Source organism: Dipodomys merriami, unplaced genomic scaffold (genome assembly GCF_024711535.1).
Source record: "Dipodomys merriami isolate MVZ:Mamm:240054 unplaced genomic scaffold, mDipMer1.0.p SCAF_17, whole genome shotgun sequence".
In the NCBI taxonomy this organism is placed as follows: Eukaryota; Metazoa; Chordata; class Mammalia; order Rodentia; family Heteromyidae; genus Dipodomys; species Dipodomys merriami.
In genome coordinates, this window is record NW_027203048.1 from 18,160,637 (window position 1) to 18,187,475 (window position 26,839).

The following is a 26,839-nucleotide window of genomic DNA, read 5'->3' on the forward strand; positions in this document are numbered from 1 at the left end:
TGTATTCATCTGTATGCATGAAGAGTCACATTAAATATGTTCATCCTCAGTTTGAGGGAATTTATCAGTTCAGGATTTCAATTTTTACAAAAGAACAATACTAAATCTTCTCTAAGGGCTTTGTGTTTCATGAACTCTATCTTGTAAGCACTGATCATGCAAAACTCACCCTTAGTGGATTGCCTTGTCTCTCCACCACCAATCTCCTTTATCTGTTTTACTTTTTCTTGTGAATTAAATGCCTTGTTTCTAACAATGGGCTTTTGCAGTGAGATGAAGTCTTCCAGAACATCCACAAGACAATGATCTAATTGTCTTTCACATGACTAATTAGTCATGATCAGTTTTTAATTAAAAATATATTAAAAACAAATCAATTAGTATTTAATGAATTTGAATGCCAGTTCAGTCTTGATTCTTGGAATAAATTATATCTACTGAACACAAAAGTCCTCATTCAATTAAGTTATAGAGGTTTATGATTATAAAAAAAGAAACTTTGACTTGTAGGCAAACTGATTATATACTGAATTGTTAAGAAAATGGCAAGATCTTTTTTAAAAAATATTTAAATATTTTTTAATATTTTTAATAAATTTTTTAAAAAATATTTTTATTAAAATAAAAAAATTTAAAAATATTTTAAATTTTTAATATTTAAATATTACAATATTGTAAAGGTGATGAACAGGAGGGTTACAGTTACATAAGTAAGGTAATGAGTACATTCTTTTTAAACACTGTTACCCCCTCCCTCATTTTCCCCCTCTTACTCTTCCCTACTTCCTTCCCCTCCAAGTTGTATAGTTCATTTCCAACATAGTGTCAAGTGAGTATCATTGTTGCATTAGATCATCCTTTGTCCTGCTGTTGCTGAGATTCCCTTTCCTTTCCAGGGATCAGAAAAACTTAATAACAAGACAAGGGGTACAGAAAACTAAAACAGAAAAAAAAAGAAAGAACTGTATACAGGGCATAATAAGAACCTCTTGGTTCCAATTCGTAGACTTCATGTTGATACAATTCATTATATATGGTCCTATATACTTAGCAATTGGGGCTAAGAATATCATAGACATATTCTAATTATTACAAATTAGGGAAACCATCCAACCTACTTTCCTTTGGGCCTGGCTTACTTCAAATGTCAGTATTTCTGATGGAAGCATAGAACTCCACTGTGTGTGTGTGTGTGTGTGTGTGTGTGTGTGTGTGTATCACATTTTCTTGATCCATTCATCTATTGAGGGACATCTGGGTTAGTTCCATATCTTAGTTATGGTAATAAATAATTCTGCAGTGAACATGGTTGTGCTGGTAGCATTAGTATGGCCTTGTTTGTGGTCATTTGGGTAAATGCCCAGGAATGGGATTCCTGGGGTAAGACAAGATCTTAACCTGTTGGAGTCCTTTTCAGTCCTTAAGATGGTAGTAAAACCTTTAATCATCATTCAGCATGAATGACAGACTATGGCTTGCAAGGCAAATCTATTTTGTCAATAAATATTTATTGGAAATAGCCACATCAATACATTTGTTCACAGCAACAGGATTGATCTGGTTTCAAAGCCTGAAATATTTATTATCTAATCCTGAAGCAAATTTTGCTTTCCTTATACTCATATAAACCCATGGTTTACAGAAATGTATGATGGTTTTATAAACCTTCATTTTGAAAGAGAAGATGTAATTGCTAAGGATAATTTTCATGAATAGTTAATTTTTGGAAACTATTTGAAAAACATTATTTTATCAGCATAAAATAGCAATTACCTTTATCTTTTCCAAAATGAGATTGCTTTATGATTTTAAAGCTGTGTAAGTTTCTAGAAGATTTTGTGGTTTTGTTGTACCAGTCTAAAATACTTCTGGAATCACGAGAATAAAGTTGATTTGCAGTTTGTTGCTCAAATAGGTCTGGCTTTAATTACAAATAATGTCTTACAGATTTGTTGTATTCTACTGTTTGCAAATTATATCCACATGCCTTCTAGCATGTGATTCAGAGAACAGCCTGTTTCGATTTTCTAAACAGAGTTAGGAAAGCACAAGTGTGTATATGTTGATCAGCAACCAGGGCCACACAATAAGTGGGAAAACAGAAACCAGAACCTAGATTTTGTTGTCCTATCTGCTCAGCCTTTGCTTTGTTACAGTAGGCTGCCACTGATTTCTTACCATTAAAGAAATGGAAAATGTTTCAGGGAAGGTGGAAGGTGGGCACTGATGACTCATGCCTATAATTCTACCTACAAAAGAGGCTGAGATGTAAGGATCATGGTTCGAAGCTAGCCCAGGCAAGAAAGTCCATGACACTCTTATTTCCAGTTAGCTACCAAAAAGCCAAAAGTGAAGGTATGGCTCAAATGGTAGAGTACTAGCTTTGAGCAAGAAAGTTAGGAGACAGCTCCTAGGCCCTGAGTTCAAACCCTGGTAAAGGTACAATATATATGTGCGTATGTATGTATGTATATATATATATATGTGTATATATTATTAAATATTTACATATACATATATTAGGGAAGCAGTTATTTTAGTATTTGTTGGAACAGTCCAGTTGTCAACTACAAAGGATTATTTCAATCAATGAGAGAAAATACTGAATTATTGTTAAAGCATTTATAGTTACAACAGCCTCTGGATGGAAGTAATATCCCATATTGTGAACTAACTTTCTTTAACATGAAGTCTGAGAAAATCTTAAAATATATTATAAATGAATAAAAATCATAGCACATACAGTTGATTGAAAGAGAAGAAATTACCTTTTGGGGAAGATTAACCAGGTGAGCTTTGAATTTATGATATGAACAATGATAAATATTTTAGATTTTAAAGGAAGAGTCCTTCCTCCTTCCTTCCTTCCTTCCTTCCTTCCTTCCTTCTCTCTCTTTCTCTCTTTCCTTCTTTCTCTTTCTCTCTTTCTTTCTTTTTTTTTCTTTCCTCCTTCCTTTTGCTCAGACTTAGGGCCTATATGCTGTCCTTTAGCTTGTTCACTCAAGGGTAGTGCTCTACTACTTGAGGCATAGCTCAGGTTAGTCATTAATTGAAGATAAGGGTCTCATGGACTTTCTTGCCTTTGCTAGTTTCCAACTGTGATCCTTAGATCTTAGCATCTTGAGTAGCTGGGACTACAGGCATGAGTAACCAGTGCCTGGCTAAGAAGCAGATTTGTTTAATGATTATAAAAACAAGACTAGTGACATTTTTTATGATATTATTCAAACTTTGTTAAATGTGTTACAAATATTTGCTTATAAGAGACTTTAGAAAGCTACATATGTGTGTTTTGAATTATTAACTATATTAGCTCTACAAACTAAGGGGTTTTGGTATGATATTTCTATATAATGTTCTTCAGTCATATTCACCCCTTCTATTACTCTTTCTTCTCCTTCTTCCCTGTTCCCTCCTTTTAACTTGCTTGTAAATTTTTACATGTGTTTTGTTACGACATTTTTATGACATGCATATAATGTACTTGAATCATTTCCCCTCAACTCATACCTTCTCATTTCTCTATCCATCTCCTGCTGGTCCTTCTGCTAATAGTTCCTCTTTTATGTTTTTTTTTTTAAAAAGTCCAGATTCCAGATTCCACATATGAGAAAACATATACTATTTGTCTTTGAGTCGAGTGACATTGTTTAAAATAGAAAACATATGTATTTCAAATAATGGCATTTGTTATTCATAGAATTTCTCTTTGTTTATAATTTTGCTTTTTTCACTCAATGACTTGGAGATAATACATAAGAAGTTCTGATTTTCAGATAATTGAAAAGTCAGTTCCATGACTTTGTGCTACCTATTCCTTTGATTGTAGCACAAAAAAAGTTGGTCTGTTTTGTGAATCTCTAGGTGATAGAAAAAGTTCCAGCAGGCCAATATAGACATCTATTGTAAAAACACATGATGATTTTTTTAAGATCCTTACTACTAAGTAGAATAAAAAAATTGTCCTGGTACATCTAGATTTAACAATGAATTGGATCAGTATCCCTTAAAACATCTTTGGGCAAGCAGATACATTACCTAGACTCCCAGAAGGGTTTAAGGTTTAGATATCCAATAGATCTTGTGAATCTAAGAGTAGTTTTAGGAACAAGTCTATATTTTAGACACCCATATGTTTAAGAATTTTATGAGTTGATGAAGATAATAGAAGCTATTCTTTTTTTTAATTGTGAAAATACTGTACAGAGGGGTTACAATTACATGGGCAATATAATGAGTACATTTCTTATCAAGCATTGTAGCCTCCTCCTTTGTTTCCCCTTCCCAAAAAGCTATTCTTATAGAAGCTGTAGGTAACACAAAATCTGGAGGAGCACAGTTTATGATAAATGATAATAATAATTCAAGAGATTATACATGTTAAAGATATAATAATATGTGAATTAACAGAAGTAAAGGTGGAAGGAATGAGAGAAAGAAAAGAGAAGTTGCTAAGAACATTAGAGAAATGCTTAGAAATTAAGTATGAAGTTTAGTAATATTAGTATATTAATGAGTTCATGGGACAAATGTAGCAAAATAAGATGTTAGTAATAGTAGAAACTAGGTGTAAGGGGCTGGGAAAGTGGCTCAGTGGTAGAGCACTTGCCTTGCATGCATGAGGCCCTGGGTTCGATTCCTCAGCACCACATAAGCAAAAAGAAAAAAGCCAGAAGTGGCGCTGTGGCTCAAGTGGTAGAGCACTAGCCTTGAGCTGAAGAGCTGAGGGACAGCGCCCAGGCCCAGAGTTCAGACCCCACGACAGGACCCCCCCCCCCAAAAAAAAGAATAGTACAACAGACTTGTAGAGAGCATTCCAAAGACTATGATAAGTGGACAATCTGAGTAAGTCTTTATCTACCAAAGAACAAAATAAATAATAGAAGTTACCAGGTCCAGATGGGTTATTTAAGAAAAACTTATGCTAATTGTAATAGACATTAGTAATAATTAGTAAATAGTCTATACTAATAGTCTATCATCTCTTCCAGAAGAGAGAAGCAGAAGGCATGCTTTCTAATTCATTCTGTAATACCTGTACCTTAATATTAAAACCAGACAAAATAATATAATAACATAAAAATATAGGCTAGTATGTTTCATAAATATAGTTGCAAAACTCCTGAGTGAAGTAGCAAAGTGAATCTTAGCAAAGTATAAAAATAATTATATACCATGGCTCAACATTTGAAAATTTATTAATATATTACTTTAGCAGGCCAAGGAGAAAATTAATGATCATATTAATAAATACAGAAAATGACTTACAAAATCATACATGTGGGTATGCATATACATACACACACAGACATACACATACAACCTCTCAGCAAATTAGGAACAGAAAGGAAATTCCTCAACTTAATAAAAACATCTACTAAAAACCTGTAGGTAATACAAAAACAATATTAGTGGTAGAAACTTTCCTATTATTAAAATAAAACTAAAAGTAGTATCAGGTAAGACCTTCCCTTGTCATCACTGCTATTCCACATTCTAGTAGAGATTCTAGCTAATGCAATAAGACAAGAAAGTAAATAAGTGCAGACTGGGAGGAAATAAATAAAACTTTCCATTTACTGATGACATGATTTTCTGAAAAATTCCAAAATAAATGGTGAAAAAGGAGAGATTAAGCAACTATAACAAGGTTACAGAATACAAGGTTACTGTAGAAAAACAAATGGAATCTGTAACACAATAAACTGCATTGCATTGTCATCCCTAAATTGAAATTCTTAGGTTCTAGTAGAATATGAGATCTATATGAGAGCAACTACAAAACTCTGGTGAAATATATATAATGTTAATAGAGAAGTATTTCAGGGTCCCAAACAGAGGAATCCAACATTGTCAAGATTCCAATTTTTTCCAACTTGATCAGTAGATTCAAATACAATCCTAATCAAAATCTCAGCTATTTACCTTGTTGTTGTTAATAAACACCATATATTTAAAAGGCAAAAAAAAAAACCCAACCCAATATTAAAGGTGAAAACAAAGCAAAGTACTTGACTTCAAGACTGACTATAAAGCTATAGTAATCAAAACAGAATGATGTTGCCAAAAGAAGAGACCAATAGATCAATGGGACAAAATGAGTTCACATAAATATAGTCAATGATCTTTGAAAATGGAACAAAGATGAATACAAGGAACAAAGTCAGACTTTTCAACAAAAAGTACTAAAGCAACTGGATATCCACATGACAATAGATGTGGCCTTTATCTTTCACTATACTAGCTCAAAATGGATTATAGTCCTATAGAAAAACAAAATAATCTGGCACATAGCAATAACTTTATAGACACAACAAACACCAAAGATACAATCTATGAAGGAATTCACAAAATGAACTTCACTAAAATTTAAAAGGTCCATGAAAGACAGTCAACAGATGAGAAGACAAGCTAATGGGAAAAAATATTTTCAAGAAATACATCTGACTAAAGCCTATTATACAAAATACATGAAAAAAATACTTTAAACTCCACAATAGGACTACCAAAAAAGTAATTAAAAATGTAACAAGACCCGGACAAATTTCACTAAGGCAAATATAGATGGCAAGTGAGCCTATGAAATAATGTTCGTTCAACATGATGTCACAGGGGATTTTAAATTAAAACAAAAATGAGATGCACACCTACCAGAACAACCAAAATCTGAAACACTAACACCACCAATTCCTGACAAGGATGTGAAGCAACAGAGATTTTATGTATACCTGGTGTGGGGATGTGTAATAGTAAAGTCATTGGAAAGCAGTTGGGACAGGTTTTGGTGTGTATTTGTTTGTTTATAAAGATAAGCATACTCTTACCATCTGATCAGCCTCCTAACATATGATCAGCCTCCATGCTTCATGATATTTACCCAAAGGAATTGAGAATTTGTTTCCATGTTTGCATATGAATGTTTATGGCAGCTTTATTTATAACTGCCTAAACTTTGAAGCAGCCAAGAAGGTGAATAGCTAAGTATAACTTAATACATCCTGATAATAGATAATTCAACAATTAAAAGAGAAGAATGATCAATCATGAAAGCACATGGAGGTACCGTAAATGAATACTACCCTGTAAAAGAAGCCCATTAGAAAAAGCTAAACACCTTGTGATTCCATCCTGGAAAATACCAAAGTATTAAGACAATAAAAGAATCAGTGTCAGGAGTTGGGGGAGGGGTTATCATACATGAATAGGCAGAGCATCAAGGACGTGTTTAGAACAGTGAAATAATTCTATAAGTTACTTCAGTGGTGGCTGAATGTCATTATACATTTGTCAAAATTCATAATGTCATTTTTCAAATTAAGGAAGCGTTTCCTTCATTTTGTATATGAACATTATGCTTACATAGATGATTGAGAAAGCGTCCCAAATTGTATTTTTTAATCTCAGTTATTATTACATAATCTTAATCTTTTGCAGGTATGCAGTTTTGTGTGGATGTGTATCTGAGTTTGAAGGCTTACAAAACAAAATCAACTATGGACATCACTTCAAGGTATTTCTTGAAGGAAAAAAACTCTTGTTTCCATTTTCTGGAGTTCATTTTGATAAATACTACATTATATGATCAGAGGCACTAAGACATTGGGCCTTTGCATTCCTCCCCTAAGAGAATTCTCTTTCAGTCTCACTGTGTGGAATCTCTAGTGTTCTAGGATGTTTTAGATCTAGCTTCCACATACGAGAGAAAACATGCGCCATTTGTCTCTCTGAGCTTGGAAGTTAGTTCTTGATACTTAAAAATGTTTAAATTATGGAAGGTAAACTCTCCTATTCTTTTGTCATTTAAGCAGAAGGAAATAAAATGGTACTCTTTTAAATAGTACTATGACAAAAAGAATCAAACTATTTTGGTGGTTAAATATTATTATCCCAGATCCTGTTTTTTAAAAAAGAATTTAAACAGTAGATAAGAATTATTTATTTTTAAAGATTAAGGATTGACCTGTTAGTCATGAGCTCACCATCATCATAAATATGGCAGCAACTAGTCTAGAGCATGAATTTACTACAATGCATGAGCAAAATAAGTAATCCACATACAAACCATTTGCTATTTGCCTTTAAGGATAGTTTAGTAAATAACCTCCTAGGATCAGTAATTGCAGGAAGGAGAAACAGTTCTTCCCTGTTTGCTGGCTTCCTGAGAACATTCTGGCAAGGCAAAAGGAATCTATTCCTTGCCCATATTGCTCTGTTATATTTTCTTTTGTTACATCCTACTCCATACTCCATGTCATTAGGAATCTGTATCCTTCTCTGGGCAAATCTAGTGAGCTCAGAGGCAAATATTCAGCCTGAATGCTTTCTCTTCTTATTGTAGCATTTGAGCTTTTGATTGCTTATTGCCTTTCTCACAGCCATAGTTTGGCTTCTCTTTGCAAGTGTCTTTGATCATTGAATTGTCACAAGTATTTAACTGTATTAATGGTAAGGATGGAGGAGGTTTCTAGGACAGTGAAAAACCACCTTAACGTTCACTGGATTTAGAATGGAGTCATTCAGAAATATCTGAAACTTGAGAGTTGACATTTCCTTTTGCTGTTTTTTTTAGGAGCATCTAGATATGGCAATCGAACTTTTACCTGCAGAACCCTTTTTGTATTATCTCAAGGGAAGATACTGTTACACTGTAAGTTGAGTGTCTATGCTCATAAATCTTACTTGAATGCACTATGAGGATATGATACATTTTCAGTCATCTACTCATTCTTTGATTTTTTTTTTACCTTGGTGCTTATTGGAGGGAGCATCACAAAATCAGTATAAATTTTTAATGCAACATACATGTTTTATCTTTCACTGTGAATTTATAATTTACATGTTATAATTTGTAATGTCTATTTTATAATATATAAGCTAGCACTTTATATATTGCACACAACTAAGAGGTTGCAGACTACTTTGTGCTCTCTCTGGTTGAGGTCAGGCATTCACACACTTGTATGTGTGGGTACATTCATAGTTCTGTGGGAAGGCTACTTTTCATCCCACAGGGATTACAGAACAAAAATATGTACTAATTTAGTGTCAGAAGATGATTCAGTGTTATACACACAAAATATGTTCAAGTGTATGTGTGTGTGTGTGTGTGTGTGTGTGTGTTGTTCCTTCTTTAAGGACTCTAGTTTAGAAGAGATATGAGACATATTGAAGTAGTTTGATGTGAGTACCAGTCATGCTAAGACCCAGTGTCTTAAGAATTTTATTAGTTTACAGAGGAGTAATAGAAAGCAAAAATATTCTGAATGTAACAAAGTTTGAAAATGTCAAAAAAAAAAAAAGTTGCCACAACAGGAAAATGCTATTTTAAATATGGAAAGTAGGCTGAGAAAAAGCAGTAACCTTTTCATTAAGGTCAATCATCTCTATGTTTATCTCTGTATCTCTATCTTCCATGCTAAGGATCACATCCAGGGCTTCTTGCCTGCTAGACGAGTCCTCTATCACTGACCCCTGAAAGAGAATTATGGGGGGAAGGTTGCTTTTATTGAACAGCTTTAGTATGCTACATATGCATTTTATGCTTTATATTCATTGTTGCATTGAATCCTTCAAGCAGTTCCAGTTTTAAAAGATTAAGAAACTAAACCAGGCGCTGGTAGTTTACACCTGTAATTCTAGCTACTCAGGAGGCTGAGATCTGAGGATCATGGTTCAAAACCAGCCCGGGCAGGAAAGTCCATGAGTCTCTTATCTACAATTAACCACCAAAAAACCAGAAGTGATGCTGTAGCTCAAGAGCACTTGCCTTGAGCTGAAGAGGTCAGGGACATAGCTAGGCCCAGAGTTCAAGCCCCATGTCCAACCAAAATAAATAAATAGATAAATAAAATTAAGAAACTAACTCCTGGGGCTGGAAATGTGGCTTAGTGGTAGAGTGCTTGCCTAGCATTCATGAAGCCCTGAGTTCAATTCCTCAGTACCACATACACAGAAAAAGCCAGAAGTGACACTGTGGCTCAAGTGGTAGAGTGCTAGCCTTGAGCAAAAGAAGCTCAGGGACAGTGCCCAGACCCTGAGTTCAAGCCCCAGGAGTGGCAGAAAAAAAAAAACAAACAACAACAACAAGAAACTAACTCTTCATGTTCATAAACGAAGTAGTTTATGAAAGAGCCAGTGTGGAATTCAAGTTTAATTCAAAATCCATGCTTTTCATATACTGCCACATAGGAAAGAAGCTTACATTTTGATAAGGAAAAGAAGAAAGGTAAATAATTTTTCCCCATTTTTTTGTCCTAGATAGGAGATTGCAAAGTCAAATAATGGAATGATTATAGCACTCACATTTTAGTTATCTATTTAATGTTATAAAATATGCATTGATCTCTCTCTCTCTCTCTCTGAAATAGTGAACTGTTAACTATACCATTTGTTGTTTTAAAAAAATTGTAATACCTCCCAACAACTCCTACTTTTTCATGCTATTTACTTTCTTTTGAAGCTGAGTTATCTGGAAGAGGTTACATGGAGAGGTCCATGTTTTACACCTCTTGGTGTGCTCAGCAGCAAGCCCAGATCTTCCCACTTAAGATAAGCATCTCTTCATTATACTCATGAATTGATATGTTGAATTGAAACCCCTTTGTACAGCTATTTAAGGATAATAAAAGAATTAATAATTTTTCAACTTTATTTTTATTTGTTATTGTGAGGGTGATGTGTAGAGGGTTTAAAATTATGTAAGTCAGGTAATAACTAATTTGTTTTTGAACAGTGTCATCCCCTCCCTCATTTTGTCCCAGTTTTTTTTCCTTCCAACCCCCCAGGTCCCTAAGTTGTATAGTTCATTTCCAACCTAGTGTCTAGTGAGTATCACTGCTGAATTGGTTCACCCTTTGTGTTCACCCTTTCTGTGCTTCCCCTTAATAAATTTTTAAATAGGTACCTTTATACCAAGTTGTTGCTTGAATGGCTGAGTAACTGAAAAAGAAAACTTTTAGAGAATGAAGAATATACAAGCAGTATAATAATAGTTAACTCAGTCAAGAATAGTCAGTTATGCAAGAAATAAGCCAACAGGAACAAATGGACAAATAGAACAGAAATAAACCTAAAAGACTTTCAAGCAGAATATTGAACAGCTTTGTATAATGTATTTTATTAAATAAAAGATATTAAGGTGAAATGGATGATAACCATGAACAAAATTTAAAGCTGTTCTCTGAAAATAACCTATTAGTTTATAGTTTTGAAACAAGTGAAACTGTAACTCACTACAGGACTTGATAGAGCTTTTATCTTTTATTCCAGGATATCAGTTTTTATAACATTTACAGTAGTTTGTCTCTTACTGACTATAGCCACAAAATTTAATCAAAAGGGAATAAACTGGAACTTGTCTCTACTGCATATGTTTGAAGTTTTAGTTAAATCATTTCACAAAAAAAGTCTGAGTGTGTAAGGTAAGCCTATGAAAAGCCATTCAACGTATTTAGTACAACTAAACACATAAAACCACAGGGAGGAATCACTTTATACACACTAAAATGGCTCAAATTAAAAAGACAATACCAAGGATATTTGGGCTCTCAAATTGAGTGATGATAATATAAGAAATGAAAATATAGCTGCATACATAGACTAAGGGGTCACAGAAGCTTAAGCAGCCTAACAACACAGATGAAACATCAAAGCATTATGCCAAGAAGACACAAAGCTTAAGTGTATAATGGCATTGATGTGAAACTAGAAAAGGTAGGCTATGGTAACACATCAGTAATTGCCTGGCAGTAATAACAGGATGAGCACACTAACTGCAAGGGAGAAGGTATGAACTTTGGGGATGATACCAACGTACTCTATTGGTTGTTGTGGTAGTTTGAAATTGTGTACATTTATAAAAACTCATAACAATTAGTATAAAATTATAAATAATATATAAAAACTCTATGAGGCTTATCCTTCAGTAAGCACTGATTTAATATATTCATAGCCATCAAAAACTGTGAAAAAATAAGTAAAAATTGTATCAGTCAAATTGTAAACAAAATACATATGTGCATAGGTACACACACATACATAAATTTAAAGGCAAAATTATCTCTAGAGACAAAGAGAATAACAGTAAAATAGTAAATCAGTTCACCAAGAAAGTGTTTTAAAGCCAGTATGCTCCTAGTAACAGCCTCAAAACTGTAAAATACCACTGGAGACGTGGCTGATAAGTACCTGCCTAACAAGTGTGAGGATCCTAAGTTCTAACTTCAGTACACACCCCAAAAAAATCTATAAAATAAACATTATACTCGATTACCCAAAGGAAGAGATCGCTCAAGTATTTGTACTTATATTTGTCTTATCTAAATGCATACACATAGATATATACATTTATATTGAATTGAAGAGACTAGATTCAAAAAGTGAATAACTTCTAAGAGTGATATTACTTTGCCTTTGCAGATCTCAAAACTGAGTTGGATCGAGAAAAAAATGGCTGCTACTCTGTTTGGAAAAATACCATCCTCAACTATACAAGAATCTTTTCACAACTTCCTAAAGGTATAATTTTTCTCTGTTATTTTAGTGTCAGACTGCCTGCTATTTTCACCAGTCCCTGCTACCCCTGATGTCAAGGAAATGTTTCTCTTCTTTGTTGTATAGTTCTCTACTTGAAACCCCAGAATGAATCCTGGCTTTTACGATGCTGTTTTGAGCATCATATGATCCAAAGTATGCTTCATACATAAACATTTTTGATCCTCTAGCTATGCTAGTCCTAGGAATAACAAGATCCTTTTTAAAAATCATCCAGCTATCTACATGAGACTTTAGATACAGCAGCCCCATCATATTATCCTCCTACCAAATCTGGAAGCAGCTCCACCTCATGTAGCATGTGTAGGAACAATCAGGCTCTAATTCAGACTTGCTTCCCACACTACTCATGATCTTAAGCAGGAATTGGTTTAATCTTAATTAAAATATCCCAAAGGGAGAGTTACTTTAAAAACTACCTCCTAAAAGCCTTATAGACATTTCTGTAGAAGACTCTTAGGACATCAGATCCAGTATTTTTATTCTTACATTAAAATGCAAAGCTATTATATTAATATAACTTTGAAGAGTTATATGAAAGTAGGCACTCATGGAAATGTATAATATATCTAGTCATATAATTAACATCTGATTGGTCTCATTCCTTTCTCTGGAACTGATTATAAAATCTTAGTTACAGGTTAAGGATCTGAAATCATGAATGTCTCAAAATCTGAAACTTGAGTACCATCAAGTCAGCTCTCAAAAAGTTTCAGATTTTGGAGTTCTTGCCCCTAGCCATCTCTTTATAGAGAGTTCAAGGGACCAGGACTTTGTTTCTAGGCAGAGCATAATTCAGTTGGGTCCTGTACAGGCTTTAGAATAGGAAAAATGAAACTGGGAGTGAGTCTTTTCTGTCTGCATGACCTGGATGTCTTCTTTTATTTTTCTTACATCATAAATTGTTCATCTATGAAGTAGGCATAGTACCTACTTTGTACAGCTTTTGTAAAAATTATACACAGCAGTGCCTGCAATCGTCTTGTCCCAGAGGTCTAGCACATTAAGGATTGCAAGTAAATATTTACCTGTACCTATATAAATATAGATATACATAGATATAGAAATTTTTTTCTTTATTAATGGAAAATCTGGTCTTCCATGGCCTCAAAGTTGACTAATCATCATCCATGACTTCCTATAGAAATGCTTTCAAGATGGATTATGATTCCCATCTCATCCAAAATTCTGCCACTCTTCTCTAGGGCAGTGACAGTCAAAACTGCTACTTGTTAACATCATTGTAGCCTTAAAATATGTCACCCAAGGCCATGACTCACAGTAATTGTTTGAGAGTCTTTGTGTACATTGAAGTATAGTTTATATATAATAAATTACACCCATTTCAACATACTTCAATGAAATCTGACAAATTTATATCCCTGTGTAATCATCACCATTTCAAAACATAGTGCATTTCCATCACCATGAAGTTACCTTTGGCTCTTTACAGGCAGTTTTCCACTCCAGGTAACCACTAATCTGCTGTCACCATAGATTAGTTTTGCCTGGTCTAAAATTTTATATAAATGGAATCATACAACTTTTGCTTGTATGTATACGTGACTTCTTTCACTTAGAATGATTTTAGATTTATTTTATTTAGTATATTGTTATTGTTTTTTATTTCAGAGTAATATTTTCTTATTGGTATTATACTACAAGATTTATATCTTATACAATCTGTGAACATTTGAGTTATTTCTAATATGTGACTGTTTTGGATAAAGCATCCATAAATATTTATATGCAAACATTTGTGTGGACATGTTTTTATTTTTCTTAGGTTTATATCTAGGGACTGAATGGTTGAATATATAGCACATGTTTTTGAAGTTTGATCAGTAGTTTTGAAGCTTTCAGAGTGATTTCTGGAAACCTATGGCAGAGTTGGGAACTACGGGACCCAAGAAAGAGTGAATGTAGTAGAGGACAGGATGACAAAATTGATAGATCAGCAGCCATGATTTTACATACTGTTTCCAATTGTAGGATCTCTAGTCTTTATCAGTTGTTTCCCCAGCTACTAAGCTTTCTTTTTTCTTTTCTTTTTTTTTTTTTTTTTTTTTTGTCGGTCGTGGGGCCTGAACTTGGCTGGGCGCTGTCCCTCAGCTCTTCAGCTCAAGGCTAGCGCCCTACCACTTAAGCCACAGCACCACTTCCAGCTTTTTTCTGCTTAAGTGGTGCTGAGGAATTGAACCCAGGGCCTCATGCATGTGAGGCAAGCACTTTACTACTGAGCCAACTTCCTAGCCTCTAAGCTTTCTTTTATGTGCTGTTATAGTTAAAGAAAAAAAGAAGCAAGCAATTCCTTGAGTTTCTATTTTAAAGCATAGCTTATTATTCAACAATGTTGATTAAGCAGATACCTAATATCAAACATACTATAAATGTAGGGAACGCAGAAGTGACCAGCACAGCTCCTGCCTTTAAGGAGCTTGGATAGCCAAGAGCAAGTAAACACGTGTAGTATTCTTTGCCACATATTATGACAAAGACTGTTCTAAGAGTCTCTCTAGAGAGAGAGACTAATTCAAGCATTATACTAAATACTACTCTCCTTTTAATTCATTAAGGAATTTGGTAAAAAGTCCAAATTGGCCTCACTTTGGAAATTCAGTTTTGTTCATAGCCTGACTGTTCCTTGGGGATTTTTTATGTGTTTGTGTGCTGGTCCTGGGGCTTGTGCTCAGGACCTGATGCTGTCCCTGAGCTCTTGTGCTCAAGGCTACTACTCTCCCGCTTGAGCTGCAGTTTTACTTCTGACTTTTTTGGTGGTTAACTGGAGATGAATCTCACAGATTTTTCTTCCTGGGATGGCTGCAAACCACGATCCTTAGATCTCAGCCTTCTGAGTAACTGTGACTTCAGGCATGAGCCACCAGTGCTCAGCTTTTGGTTTGTTTTTTAGCCATAAGAACAAAATAAAAATTAAAATATTCTGATTTATAATAACTTTTATTAATTAAATCTGGGCACTAAAATATGTATAAAGGATTCAAAAGTATACATTAAAGAAATAAGCTACTTAGAGATGCATGGATTGAGGCAAATTATCCAGATAGGATTTGCACAAAGCTCAGGCAGCTAGTGGACCTAGAAGGAGGAAAAGTTGACCAAATTTCAGTCCACGCCTTTTTATTAGACTAGCTTAAAAATAATACTGAACTACAAATGTTGAAGTGGAAATGGTTAGACAAGAAAACACGTGGGTAAGCCAGGCTCCACCTACACCGTGGGAGGCTCCACAGGACATTCAAAGCCAGGCCTGGCTGGGTCTGAGCTACAGCTTCCTTTGGCCTTGCTAGTTCTCTTCCACTTCACAGTTAGACATGTGTTTTAGTCTCTTTCCAACAAGCATGTAGGATCAAGCATGTGTTTGGTCAATATTGATAATAGTAGAAATAGAGAATACCATTAGGGAATGTTTAATTTAATCATGGAATACCTATAGTATGAAATATGTCTCCTAGGAATAATGAAGTAGAACTTTGAATGCTAACATGAAAATGTGTTTGTAATACCTGAAGGGAGGGAGTAGCTTAAGGCTCACATTTTAAAAAATGGTCTCATTTTTTTTTCCTTTGCCCTGGACTTTTATGAAGAATCTGATAGGGTATGTGTCAAACTGTTGATAGTGGTTACTCCTGGGAAATGGGATTGAACTGAGAAGAAAATTTGAAAGGAGAAGCTTTCACCTTTTAAATTTTGGAAATGTCAAGATAGTTTGTATCTTGTAAAACAAGCATATTTTTGGAAGGTTTTAGAATTGTCCCTCTCTTAGATTCAGCCTTGTAAAACAAGCATATTTTTGGAAGGTTTTAGAATTGTCCCTCTCTTAGATTCAGCTTCCTTCTATGCTTGGGTTTATCACTTTGGGGATTGAGGTTAATACTTTGCTCTAGCACTACCATATCTAGGAAAGACGCCTTTTCTTCCAAAGATAAAGATACATAATTGGTCCATAAAGGAGAAATAGTGAAGGGTAAAATCCCTTTTAAATAAAAGTACCTCCTTAAGTTCCTTCTCTGCTGTTGTGTACTACTTGAAATAGGTGTTTCAAGGATCTGTCTTTCCTTTTAAAACATTTGAAGTAATTCTGATGTTATTCAGTCATGTTTGAATTAATCCGAAATCAATTATTAGTCTAGGGAAAGACATATGCTTATATATGAATGTGTATGTACATGTATGTATATGTATACACACATATTTGTGAGTTTCCTTTTTTGACATTACTTTATGAGATTATTTATACTTTAATGGCTAAGTTCAAAGACTATGTTTTTCCCCAAAGATATTGATAAATGGTACTGGCTAAGGAGTCAACTGTGAAATAACCACATTAAGTCATTAGCACAATTTGGTTCATAATATCTCTTGTAGCTAATGTTATTATTGTGATATTTGACTGTTTTTCTGTCGGCTTTCTCTTAAATCAGGCTGAAGAACTCCAATCTGGCTATTCTATGTCCAATTACATGTATTTGGCCAAGGTAATGAAGACTACTTGTTTAAAGATCACTTTGAATCTATTTACATAAAAATGAGATTGCTACCTTTAATATAATTATTTTTCACTTCTAGTGTTGTTTTGATCTTGACAAAAATCAGGATGCTTGGAAGTTCTGTAACATGGCATTATTACTCCCTATTGTTTCCAAAGAGGTAAGTCTACCCAGTGACAAGAGTACTATGCAAGATAAAACATAAACAGCTAGCTTAGTATATATGGATTTTTCTTAATTTTCTAAATATTTGCTTATTTTTATTTTCCAGGTTTGCTAAAATATAATAGAACTGTATATGTAAGGTGTATAACTTGATGTTTTAATATATGTATATACTATGAAATGATAATCACCATCAAACTAAATGACATATCCATTACCACAGTTATCTTTGTTACTGCTGTTGACACCAAAAATTTCATCTTTTAGCAAACGTCAAGTGTACAATACAGTGTTATTAATTACAGTCACAAGATGGATATTTTTACAGCTTACTTATACTACAATTGAAAGTTTGTACCCTTCAGCCATTTGGTGTGGGGGGAAAGGGGAGTTGTAAATCACTCTCTTATTTTCTGCTTCTGTCATAGCATTTTTTGTTGTTGTTGTTGGTCATGGGGCTTGAACAATTGGCCTAGGTGCTGTCCCTCAGCTCTTCAGCTCAAGGCGAGCGCTCTACCACTTGAGCTTCAGCGCCACTTCCAGCATTTTCTTTTATACAAAAACATTTGGGCTTTTTGGCCTTAAATATCTATAAACCTGACAGGGATTTATTGAACAGGAACTGAGACCATGTTATAGTTTGTCACTACAAATGTTATATCAAGATAGCCTAGTAGCAAACTCTCAGACAGACCTAGTTTCTTTGCCCACACCCCACTATTTTCTTTTCTCTAACCAAAGTAACATGCAAACTCTTTATTGTCTTGGTCTATGGATTAAGTAACTCTTCCTTGGAAGAACTCATTTGTTACAATGTCAGTGCTAGTGTGATTGGTATTCTATAACTACATGTGAGAATGGAACGTTTGTCCTCATATTACAAAGAAGCTATTCCATCCTTCACCTGTCAACTGTTGAAAAAGATTGATGAACTCCTGAGTATATTAGCACTAAATGATCCTCCTTGCTCTAAAAAAAATTTCTTACTTAGATTTTTACATGTACTATAAAGTTTCAAATTTTTCTCCCTTTCTGTGAGATAACCTTTCCCTGAGAGATCAGTTGAATCGTTAATGGACATTCACATGGCAGCTAGCATACAAAGCATCCTAATGCTGCTAGTTAGGTGTAAGACTAGAGGGAACAAGACAAGCCCCACAGGAAGGAGCTGATCATTAAACTCTGTGCAGCAGACAAATCGTCACACTTAGGGCACAGCGAATGAATGTTCATGTGGTTACAGGTCCTCAGCTCACAGCAGGATGTGGCTGGGAAGGTGGCTCAGTGGTAGAGCGCTTGCCTTGCATGCTCGAGGCCCTGGGTTCGATTCCTTAGCACCACATAAGCAAAAAGAAAAAAGCCGGAAGTGGCGCTGTAGCTCAAGTGGTAGAGCACTAGCCTTGAGCTGAAGAGCTGAGGGACAGCGCCCAGGCCCAGAGTTCAGGCCCCACGACCGGACCCAAAAAAAAAAAAAATATATATATATATATATATAAAGGCCATCTCACATACACAGATCACACACACACACACACACACACACACACACACACACACAGAGCGAGAGAGAGAGAGAGGGAGAGAGAGTAAGAGAGAGAGAGAGAACGCACACTAGGGCTTCCTCACATCTCACAGTTGAAGAGAAAAAACAGCAATCCTGTTGACATGCTGGTGGATCCATTGTGTGAACTTACATGGAAGGTCCTCAGCTCACAGCAGGATGTGGCTATAAAAAATATATAAAGGCCATCTCACATACACAGATTACACACACACACACACACACACACACACAGCGAGAGAGAGAGAGGGAGAGAGTAAGAGAGAGAGAGAGAGCGCACACTAGGGCTTCCTCACATCTCACAGTTGAAGAGAAAAAACAGCAATCCTGTTGACATGCTGGTGGATCCATTGTGTGAACTTACATGGAAGGCTTTCCTCTTCCTGAGTCCTTACCACTCCAGTTCTGATGGAGGAAGAGCCTGAAGATAACTCTTCACATTAACTCACATTTTCATAGATCTCCATCCTGCTCAGTACTAAGAAATCCAGTTTCTCAGTAAAGGCCATTCAAAAAATATGCCTGTACTCCACTGTAGTCTGTTTCAAAGTACCAGAGTAATTGTGTGAAATTTCATTATATTTGTCTTTTATAGGACAAAGAAGCGCATAAAGAAGTGAAAAAAATAATTGCTGCCTTGAAGAGGTAAATAAAAGAACTTACTCTTCAAAAATCCGATGGGTCTACTAAAGTTTAAGTTTCTCACAGTTATATTTTTAATCATCATTTTTTTCTTTACTATGTAAGGGTAATGTGCTCTGATTTGAAGGTAAAAATGTGTTTCTTCATAATGACTCTTATTAGCAGCATTATAAACAAATCATGTTATTTGGAGAATGCTATTTACTATAATGTCAGTATATAATGATCTATAAACATGTATGCTTTGTATTTTTCCTATCAATAAACTGTAGCCTTAAGAATATTTCTTTAAATAAAATATTTAAATCAATCCAATAAATAAATTCTAATATTGAATCCTTGTTTCAATAGAGATTTTGTAAAGCAAAATAATTTTATTAATGTTGAAAACTGAAAATAATAAGCACAGTTGTTGGTAGCAAAACCCAAAGAAGAAATACAACTACTAAGTGGAGATACATGGTACATTATAATAAAATATTGCTTTACTATCAAATTTGTAAGGATTTCTCTTCTTTCAGAAAATACTAATGCCAATGCCACAAGAGGAAATAGTCTCATATACTATTAGCAGGAGGACATTTTTGGGAACAAACTATTGGCAAAATGTATCTAGAGCCTTTAAGCTACATAAACTCCAACTTTACCCTTCCATTTTATGGAGATATTGCTAAAGAAAAAAGTCCGAATGCTTTATATACAAATGTTCATACCAGTATAACCATATCCAATTTTTTTTGGGGGGTCCGGTCATGGGGCCTGAACTCTGGGCCTGGGCGCTGTCCCTCAGCTCTTCAGCTCAAGGCTAGCGCTCTACCACTTGAGCCACAAGTGCCACCTCCGGCTTTTTTCTTTTTGCTTATGTGGTGCTGAGGAATCGAACCCAGGGCCTCAGGCATGCAAGGCAAGCACTCTACCACTGAGCAATCTTCCCAGCCCAACCATATCCAATTTTAAGAGAACAGTTACATCAGAATTAAAATGCACTACAGTACTATTTCTGACATAAGAAATTAGTATTTGTTTGGTGTGGTGGTACTGAAATCCATGCACTTTGGATTGAATTCAAAGTCATTCTGTTAGAAATACACTAAAATGGTTATAGTTTATATATTTCTGTAAAATTGTTTTTTGTTTGCTGCATTTCCCAATTTGAATAATAAAAATGTATATAATGTTTTAAAAAATGAATATAAGAGCAGCATAGAGGCTGAAGTATGTAATCACACTACTTAAAAGGTAGAGATAGAAGAATCATAATGTAAAATTGGCCCAGACAAAAAGAGACCCTATCTGAAAAAAATTAACTAAAACCTAAAAGGATGGAGGTATGGGTCAAGTGATAGCCTGCCTAGCAAATTCACAGCTCTGAGTTTAGTTCCTAGTAACACACACACACACACACACACACACACACACACACACACACACACACACACACACACACACACACACACACACACACACACACACACACACACACACACACACACACACACACACACACACACACACACACACACACACACCAAGAATTTAGCTTGCAACAATCTATAAAGGATTCCCTGGTATCCTTTAACTAAACTCGGTCTATAAATCAGAATAAACTTGAATTTCTTAATACATATGTGCTCGTGCACACACATGCACACATATATACACTGACTTACAAACTCAAAAGTTTCAAGCCTTACCTTAGAGGTGTCAGTTAATCAAATAGAACTATTTTTTCTCTTTCATCTTTTATACTAATTCTCACCCACTCTTTTCTGCAACTGGTCTCATATTGGAAGTGCAGGTTAGATGGAGGCCAGGGACTCACAGATGCCCTCATGGATTTAGAGCCCACAGTACTATGGATACTCTGGCTAGCTCTACATAATGAAAAGAACTGGAAAATTGTGAGAGCAGCAAGTAATAGAAAATTACATCATAGGCCTTGTGAAAACAGCTCTTTCCAGTAGAAAATAGTACAAAGACTTCCTCTAAAAATTATGAAGACTATAGAGGCTCATTCCTGTAGATAAAGAAGTAAGACTCGGGGGATGGGAAGGTGGCTCACTGGTAGAGTGCTTGCCTTGTGTGCATGAGGCCCTGGGTTCGATTCCTCAGCACCACATAAGCAAAAAGAAAAAAAAGACGGAAGTGGCACTGTGGCTCAAGTGGTAGAGCACTAGCCTTGAGCTGAAGAGCTGAGGGACAGAGCCTATGCCCAGAGTTCAGGTTCCACAACCGGATCAAAAAAACAAAAAAAGAAGTAAGACTTGGAACTCATAATTGAAACATGGCATAATGTCTGATCAACATTCATTTATTTTAATAATGTTCCTATTTTGTCCTTTTCATAAATGTCTTCTCTAGGCAAGTTGGAATCCACCGATTGGATAAGTGGTATAGTAGTTTATGGATAAAGGCTTGACTCAATAATATTGAGCTTCAGAGTAATAGGAATTTCTAGAACATTTAGTAGTTTCTCCAATAGGGTATTAAAGAAAATTCCCCTTTGGGACATGGTCATACCCGTTTCAAGTTACCAATAAGCACTACCATTTGCTTAGTTCCAAATTTACACTTAGTCATATTTGCAGTCCTTACCAAATTACATGATCAAAAAAAAAAACCACACAAAATAAAAATGTGATGAAGTCAACTATAACAATTTTCTAACCTGGTCACCAGTGGCTCACGCCTGTAATCCTAGCTACTCAGGAGACTGAGATCTGAGGATGACAGTTCAAAGCCAGCCGGGACAGGAAAGTCCCCATGAAAGTCTTATCTCCAATTAACCACCAGAATACCAGAGGTGGTGCTGTGGCTCCAAGTGGTAGAGCACTAGCTTTCAGCAAAGGAGCTGAGTATTTTATTTTTATATGACAGCATTACATATAGAATATTATACTTGCTCCAGAGAATGTCATACAAAGTGAACCACATAGACTCTAATTTTCTGTGGTTACTTCATTCATCACTCAGGACGCATGACTTTGGAAAGCCCAGATTATCTCTGCAGCAGTACTCTTGAAATGAGGATTTCTCCTGGTGGACAGCTAAGGTCAAGTTCCTGGTACATTCTGCACTCACAGATGAAGTACACAAACTGCTGACCTCTCAAGAGACTTTGTGTACAACTTTGGAAAAGTGAAGTTCAGAACCAGAAATGTGAATAGGTTCAACTTCAGAAGATACTCGTCCAACTGTCTGTGATATTTCTCATAAAACATTCACGAAGTAACTGCGTGTTCCACTAAAATTTTAACAGTTGTGGTGTCCCTGTAATTTCATACAATAAAACAGATGGCCTTCATTGTAACAAGAAAGTTAGTCTGATTTCTTAGTTGTATCTAAAAGTTGTGAAGAGGCTTTTGTTTTATAATACTTTTATACTTTTGAAATTTAAAAAAAGGCAGTGGTAAAATACAATCATTGAAACCAAACTTCACATTATACCAAGGAACAGTTTAAGCTCTGGTGTATAAAGGGAGAGAAAACTGTTAGTAGACAAGACAGGATTGGGCTTCAGGCCTTGGACTCTCATTGTCTTCTACATCAAGCCAAGGGCTATTTGCATCAAATGGAGTCTGGCAGAGAATCCTGGCTGAGAGGATTGTAACTTACATGGCCATTACTGATTCTAAGTGTTTGCTTGTATGTTTGTTCTGGATCAACTCATTTCATCATTAGAGCAACCCTATGAGGAAGGAGCATTCATTTTTGCCCCATCTGTAGGTAGAGAAGGAAATGCACAAGATACTAAAAACCCATGCCTAACACAATGAGCAAGGGATTTGACATTGGACAACTGCTCCTGACTACTGTGCAATCCTGCCAGCAAATGGGGGAAGATAGAATGGGGAGATGAACGACAGGAGGTGGCAGAAGCACTAAAAATGAAAGGAAGGAAGCAGGTACTGATAGCTCATGCCTATAACCCTAGCGGAGATCTGAGAATCACAGTTCAAAGCCACTCAGGGCAGGAACGTCTGTGAGACTCATACCTCCACTAAAAGTTACCCCCCAAAGTTCTGAAAGTGGAGATTTGTGGCTCAAGTGGTAGAGCACTGGCCTTAAGCAAAAGAAACTCAGGTCCCTCACCAAGAAAGAAAGAAAGAAAGAAAGAAAGAAAGAAAGAAAGAAAGAAAGAAAGAAAGAAAGAAAGAAAGAAAGAAAGAAAGAAAGAAAGAAAGAAAGAAAGAAAGAAAGAAAGAAAGAAAGAAAGAAAGAAAGAAAGAAAGGAAAGAAAGGAAGGAAGGAAGAGAAAGAAAGAAAGGAAAGAAAAAGAACAGAAAGAAACAAAGGAAGGATGAAGGGGGAAAAAAGGTTGATTTAAAAATAGTAACATGGGGCTGGGAAGGTGGTTCAATGGTACAGTGCTTGCTTTGCATGCATGAGGCCCTCAGCACTACGTAAACAGAAAAAGCCGGAAGAGGTGCTGTGGCTCAAGGGGTAGAGCTCTAGCCTTGAGTTGAAGACCTGAGGGACAGTGCCCAGGCCCAGAGTTCAGGCCCCACGACCGGGGGAAAAAAAAAAAAGTAACATGGATTATGGATGGAGAGAAAGAAAACAGTAAGAAGTAATGAAAAGTCTTAGACTTAGTTTTTTAATATTAGCCTGTATTTTCTAGTTTCACATCTTTAATTCACAATAAATGTGTTATCTTCCCTTACATTATTAAGTCTCAAATTCCCACCTTCTCCCTACTACCTCCACCAAGAAAGGGAAAGTTCTTGAATACTTGGTTGGGATATGACATCCCAACTAATTTAAAATTTGGAAATCTAATTTGTGCCTGGGAAAATTATGAACTGGAAGTTACATGTGGAAAGTGAGTTGGAAGTTACTGGTGTCATGCAACTGTGCCTCCAGCCCTAATTGCACAGTCCTAGCCATGTTGGGAATGGAATTCATCTGGTGCCCAGCACTGAGGATCATAATTTTTTAAAGGTCTCAATCATAATGGTAGTGATTTTCCCAGCCAAACCATTAATTCAATAGTTTATTTTGTCTCTGTTTGAGACACATTTAATTTCCCTGCATTCTTTTGTTCTAAGGAGCTCAGTGTACTTTGCAATTGTAATTAATTTGAGATTTATTGAGAATATTGTGGGGCCATCTGGAAGCTGTGCCAAATTTTGTGAGGGTCTGAAGAATATACAAGTTGGGGATCTTTAGGAAAAAAGGATATAATGCTACAAATATAAAATTGAGCTTGTAATAAAAAAGACATTGTGACAAATTATATGATATAAAGAGCTGATGAATAGCCCAGACAACACAAAAGCTAGAAAAATAACATCTGATTATTCCTTAATGATGTGGCATGCCTCTAGCATGTTTTCTTTAGCATTTTGTCTTTAGCATATTTTCTTTAATGCATTCTTTTCTCATTTCACCATATGGCATTAATTTTAATGCCATTTTCTGTTGAAATGGTAGAAGATGAAATATTGGTATTTAGCATGATCAAGAGACATTTGTGTTATATTAGACATGATTTAGGAAAGCTCTGCTCAGTCTCATTTCTTGTTGGCAGGGGCCCGAAGCAACTTCCTCAGCAGCCCTTCTTCCCAGGGTGAGCCCTTAGAGAGCTTTTGAGCACATCCACCCAAAGGCTGAATTTCCCTCACTAAAGCTGCCTGGAGCAATCAGTTCAACTCTTCCAAACCTTGGCACCTCCAGTGCCCAGCTCCATCTCAACCCAGCTGTGGGTGGATCCCAATACGCCTTGGAGCCTGAGTCATAGTAGGTCCAGGGATGGATACAAGCAACATCTTGTTTATATTCTTCTCTTTGCAGGAAGGAGGGTTAAAGGCAGGATCTAAATAAAGCTCAGTGTAGGCCTCCAGAAATAACCTGCCCTAGGAACTGGATGCTTTAGAAGTTAGAAGCTTGCCTGCTAACCATACTTATCATCAGATTCACCATAATGTTTAGGAGCCAGGCTCCCCCAAGCCTTCCTCCTGGAGACAGGGCTGCTCTTGAGTGGATGGGTAGAGGAAAGACTAGGAGACGAGAGTGAGCACATGCTCATGTAAATGACACCCATTGAACAATAGCTAACTAATCCCAATACTTGGCTATCTCCTTCCAGACTGTCCATGCAAAAAGGTCAGGAGTTAGCCAGGCATCAGTGGTACCCTATGTTCCTATACTACTTGCCATTGCAACAGACTTCCAGCACCATCCTGTCATGATTACTCTGTCTGCATTCCAAACAGACTGGATTGATTGTTGCTCAAAATTCATTTGGTGGGGCTGGGAAGGTGGCTCAGTGGTAGAGCACTTGCCTTGAATGCATGAGGCCCTGGGTTCGATTCCTCGGCACCACATAAGCAAAAAGAAAAAAGCCAGAAGTGGCGCTGTGGCTCAAGTGGTAGAGCGCTAGCCTTAAGCTGAAGAGCTGAGGGACAGCGCCCAGGCCCAGAGTTCAGGCCCCACGACTGGACCCTCCCCCCAAAAAAATTCATTTGGTACTCTTCTGTCCTGTGGTTTGGTTTTATTCTGTTTTCCCTGTTCCCACGCCTGCCCATGAAAATCTTCCTCTCCCATAAAACCCTATTTGAACAATGGAAGATCATCCATAAAACCTTTGGATCTACATTATCAGTTGCAGTCTTGCTTACTTCCAAGAGCAAGAGCATTGTGTGTGTGTGGTTTTAAGATCTTCAGGTGACATCAGGAGTAGTTTTGCCCCATTAATATCTGTACAAACAAATCAAGCAACTCAAGAGAGACACTTCACATGTTCCTTAGGAGCATAAAAGAGAAAGCTGAGAGTCATGCCTACCCTTAGCGAGAGACATGACAGGGCGAGGGCAGAGAAAGAGCAAAGGGAAGGGAAGTACAAAAAGGGCAGGGGCTGGATGCTGGTGGCTCATGCCTGTAATTCTAGCTACTCCGGAGAATGAGATCTGAGGATGGAGGTTCAAAGCCAGCCCAGGCAGAGGAAAGTCAGTGAGACTTTTTTTTTTCCTTCGGTCCAGTCATGGGGCCTGAACTCTGGGTCTGGGCACTGTCCCTCAGCTCTCCACCTCAAGGCTAGCGCTCTACCACTGGAGCCACAGCACCACTTCTGGCTTTTTTCTTTTTGCTATGTGGTGCTGAGGAATCAAACCCAGGGCTTCAGGCATGCAAGGCAAGTGCTCTACCACTGAGCCACCTTCCCAGTCCCTCAGTGAGACTTTTATCTCCAATTAACCATCAGAAAGCCAAAAGTGGTGCTGTGGCTCAAAGTGGTAGAGGGCTAGTGTCAAGAAGAAAAACTCAGGCCCTGAGTTCAAACCCCAAGACCAACTGAAAAAAAAAAGGTAGGGGGCAGAGGAAGGGAGGACAGTCAGGAAATGGGAAGCCCTACCTGTCAGGGGCCAGACAAGAGACAGTAAGTCTGAGGGAAGGCCAAGGGAAGCCTTAGACT

The 26,839-nt window shown here is 36.4% G+C and overlaps 1 protein-coding gene across 6 annotated transcripts in view; it reads left to right on the top strand.

Annotated features, from left to right (window-relative positions):
• Positions 1-22,723, top strand: part of Rmdn2 (regulator of microtubule dynamics 2) — a 48,536-nt gene extending 25,813 nt beyond the window's left edge. For all 6 annotated transcript variants that reach the window (XM_070025400.1, XM_070025398.1, XM_070025399.1 and 3 more), the window contains 7 exons: positions 7,435-7,510; positions 8,570-8,647; positions 12,418-12,516; positions 16,995-17,048; positions 17,140-17,220; positions 19,382-19,431; positions 22,402-22,723. In XM_070025400.1, the coding sequence (XP_069881501.1) occupies positions 7,435-7,510; positions 8,570-8,647; positions 12,418-12,516; positions 16,995-17,048; positions 17,140-17,220; positions 19,382-19,431; positions 22,402-22,450 (487 nt within the window). In that variant the 3' untranslated portion in view covers positions 22,451-22,723. The remainder of the gene's footprint in view (positions 1-7,434; positions 7,511-8,569; positions 8,648-12,417; positions 12,517-16,994; positions 17,049-17,139; positions 17,221-19,381; positions 19,432-22,401) is intronic.
• The last annotated feature ends 4,116 nt before the right edge of the window (positions 22,724-26,839 follow it).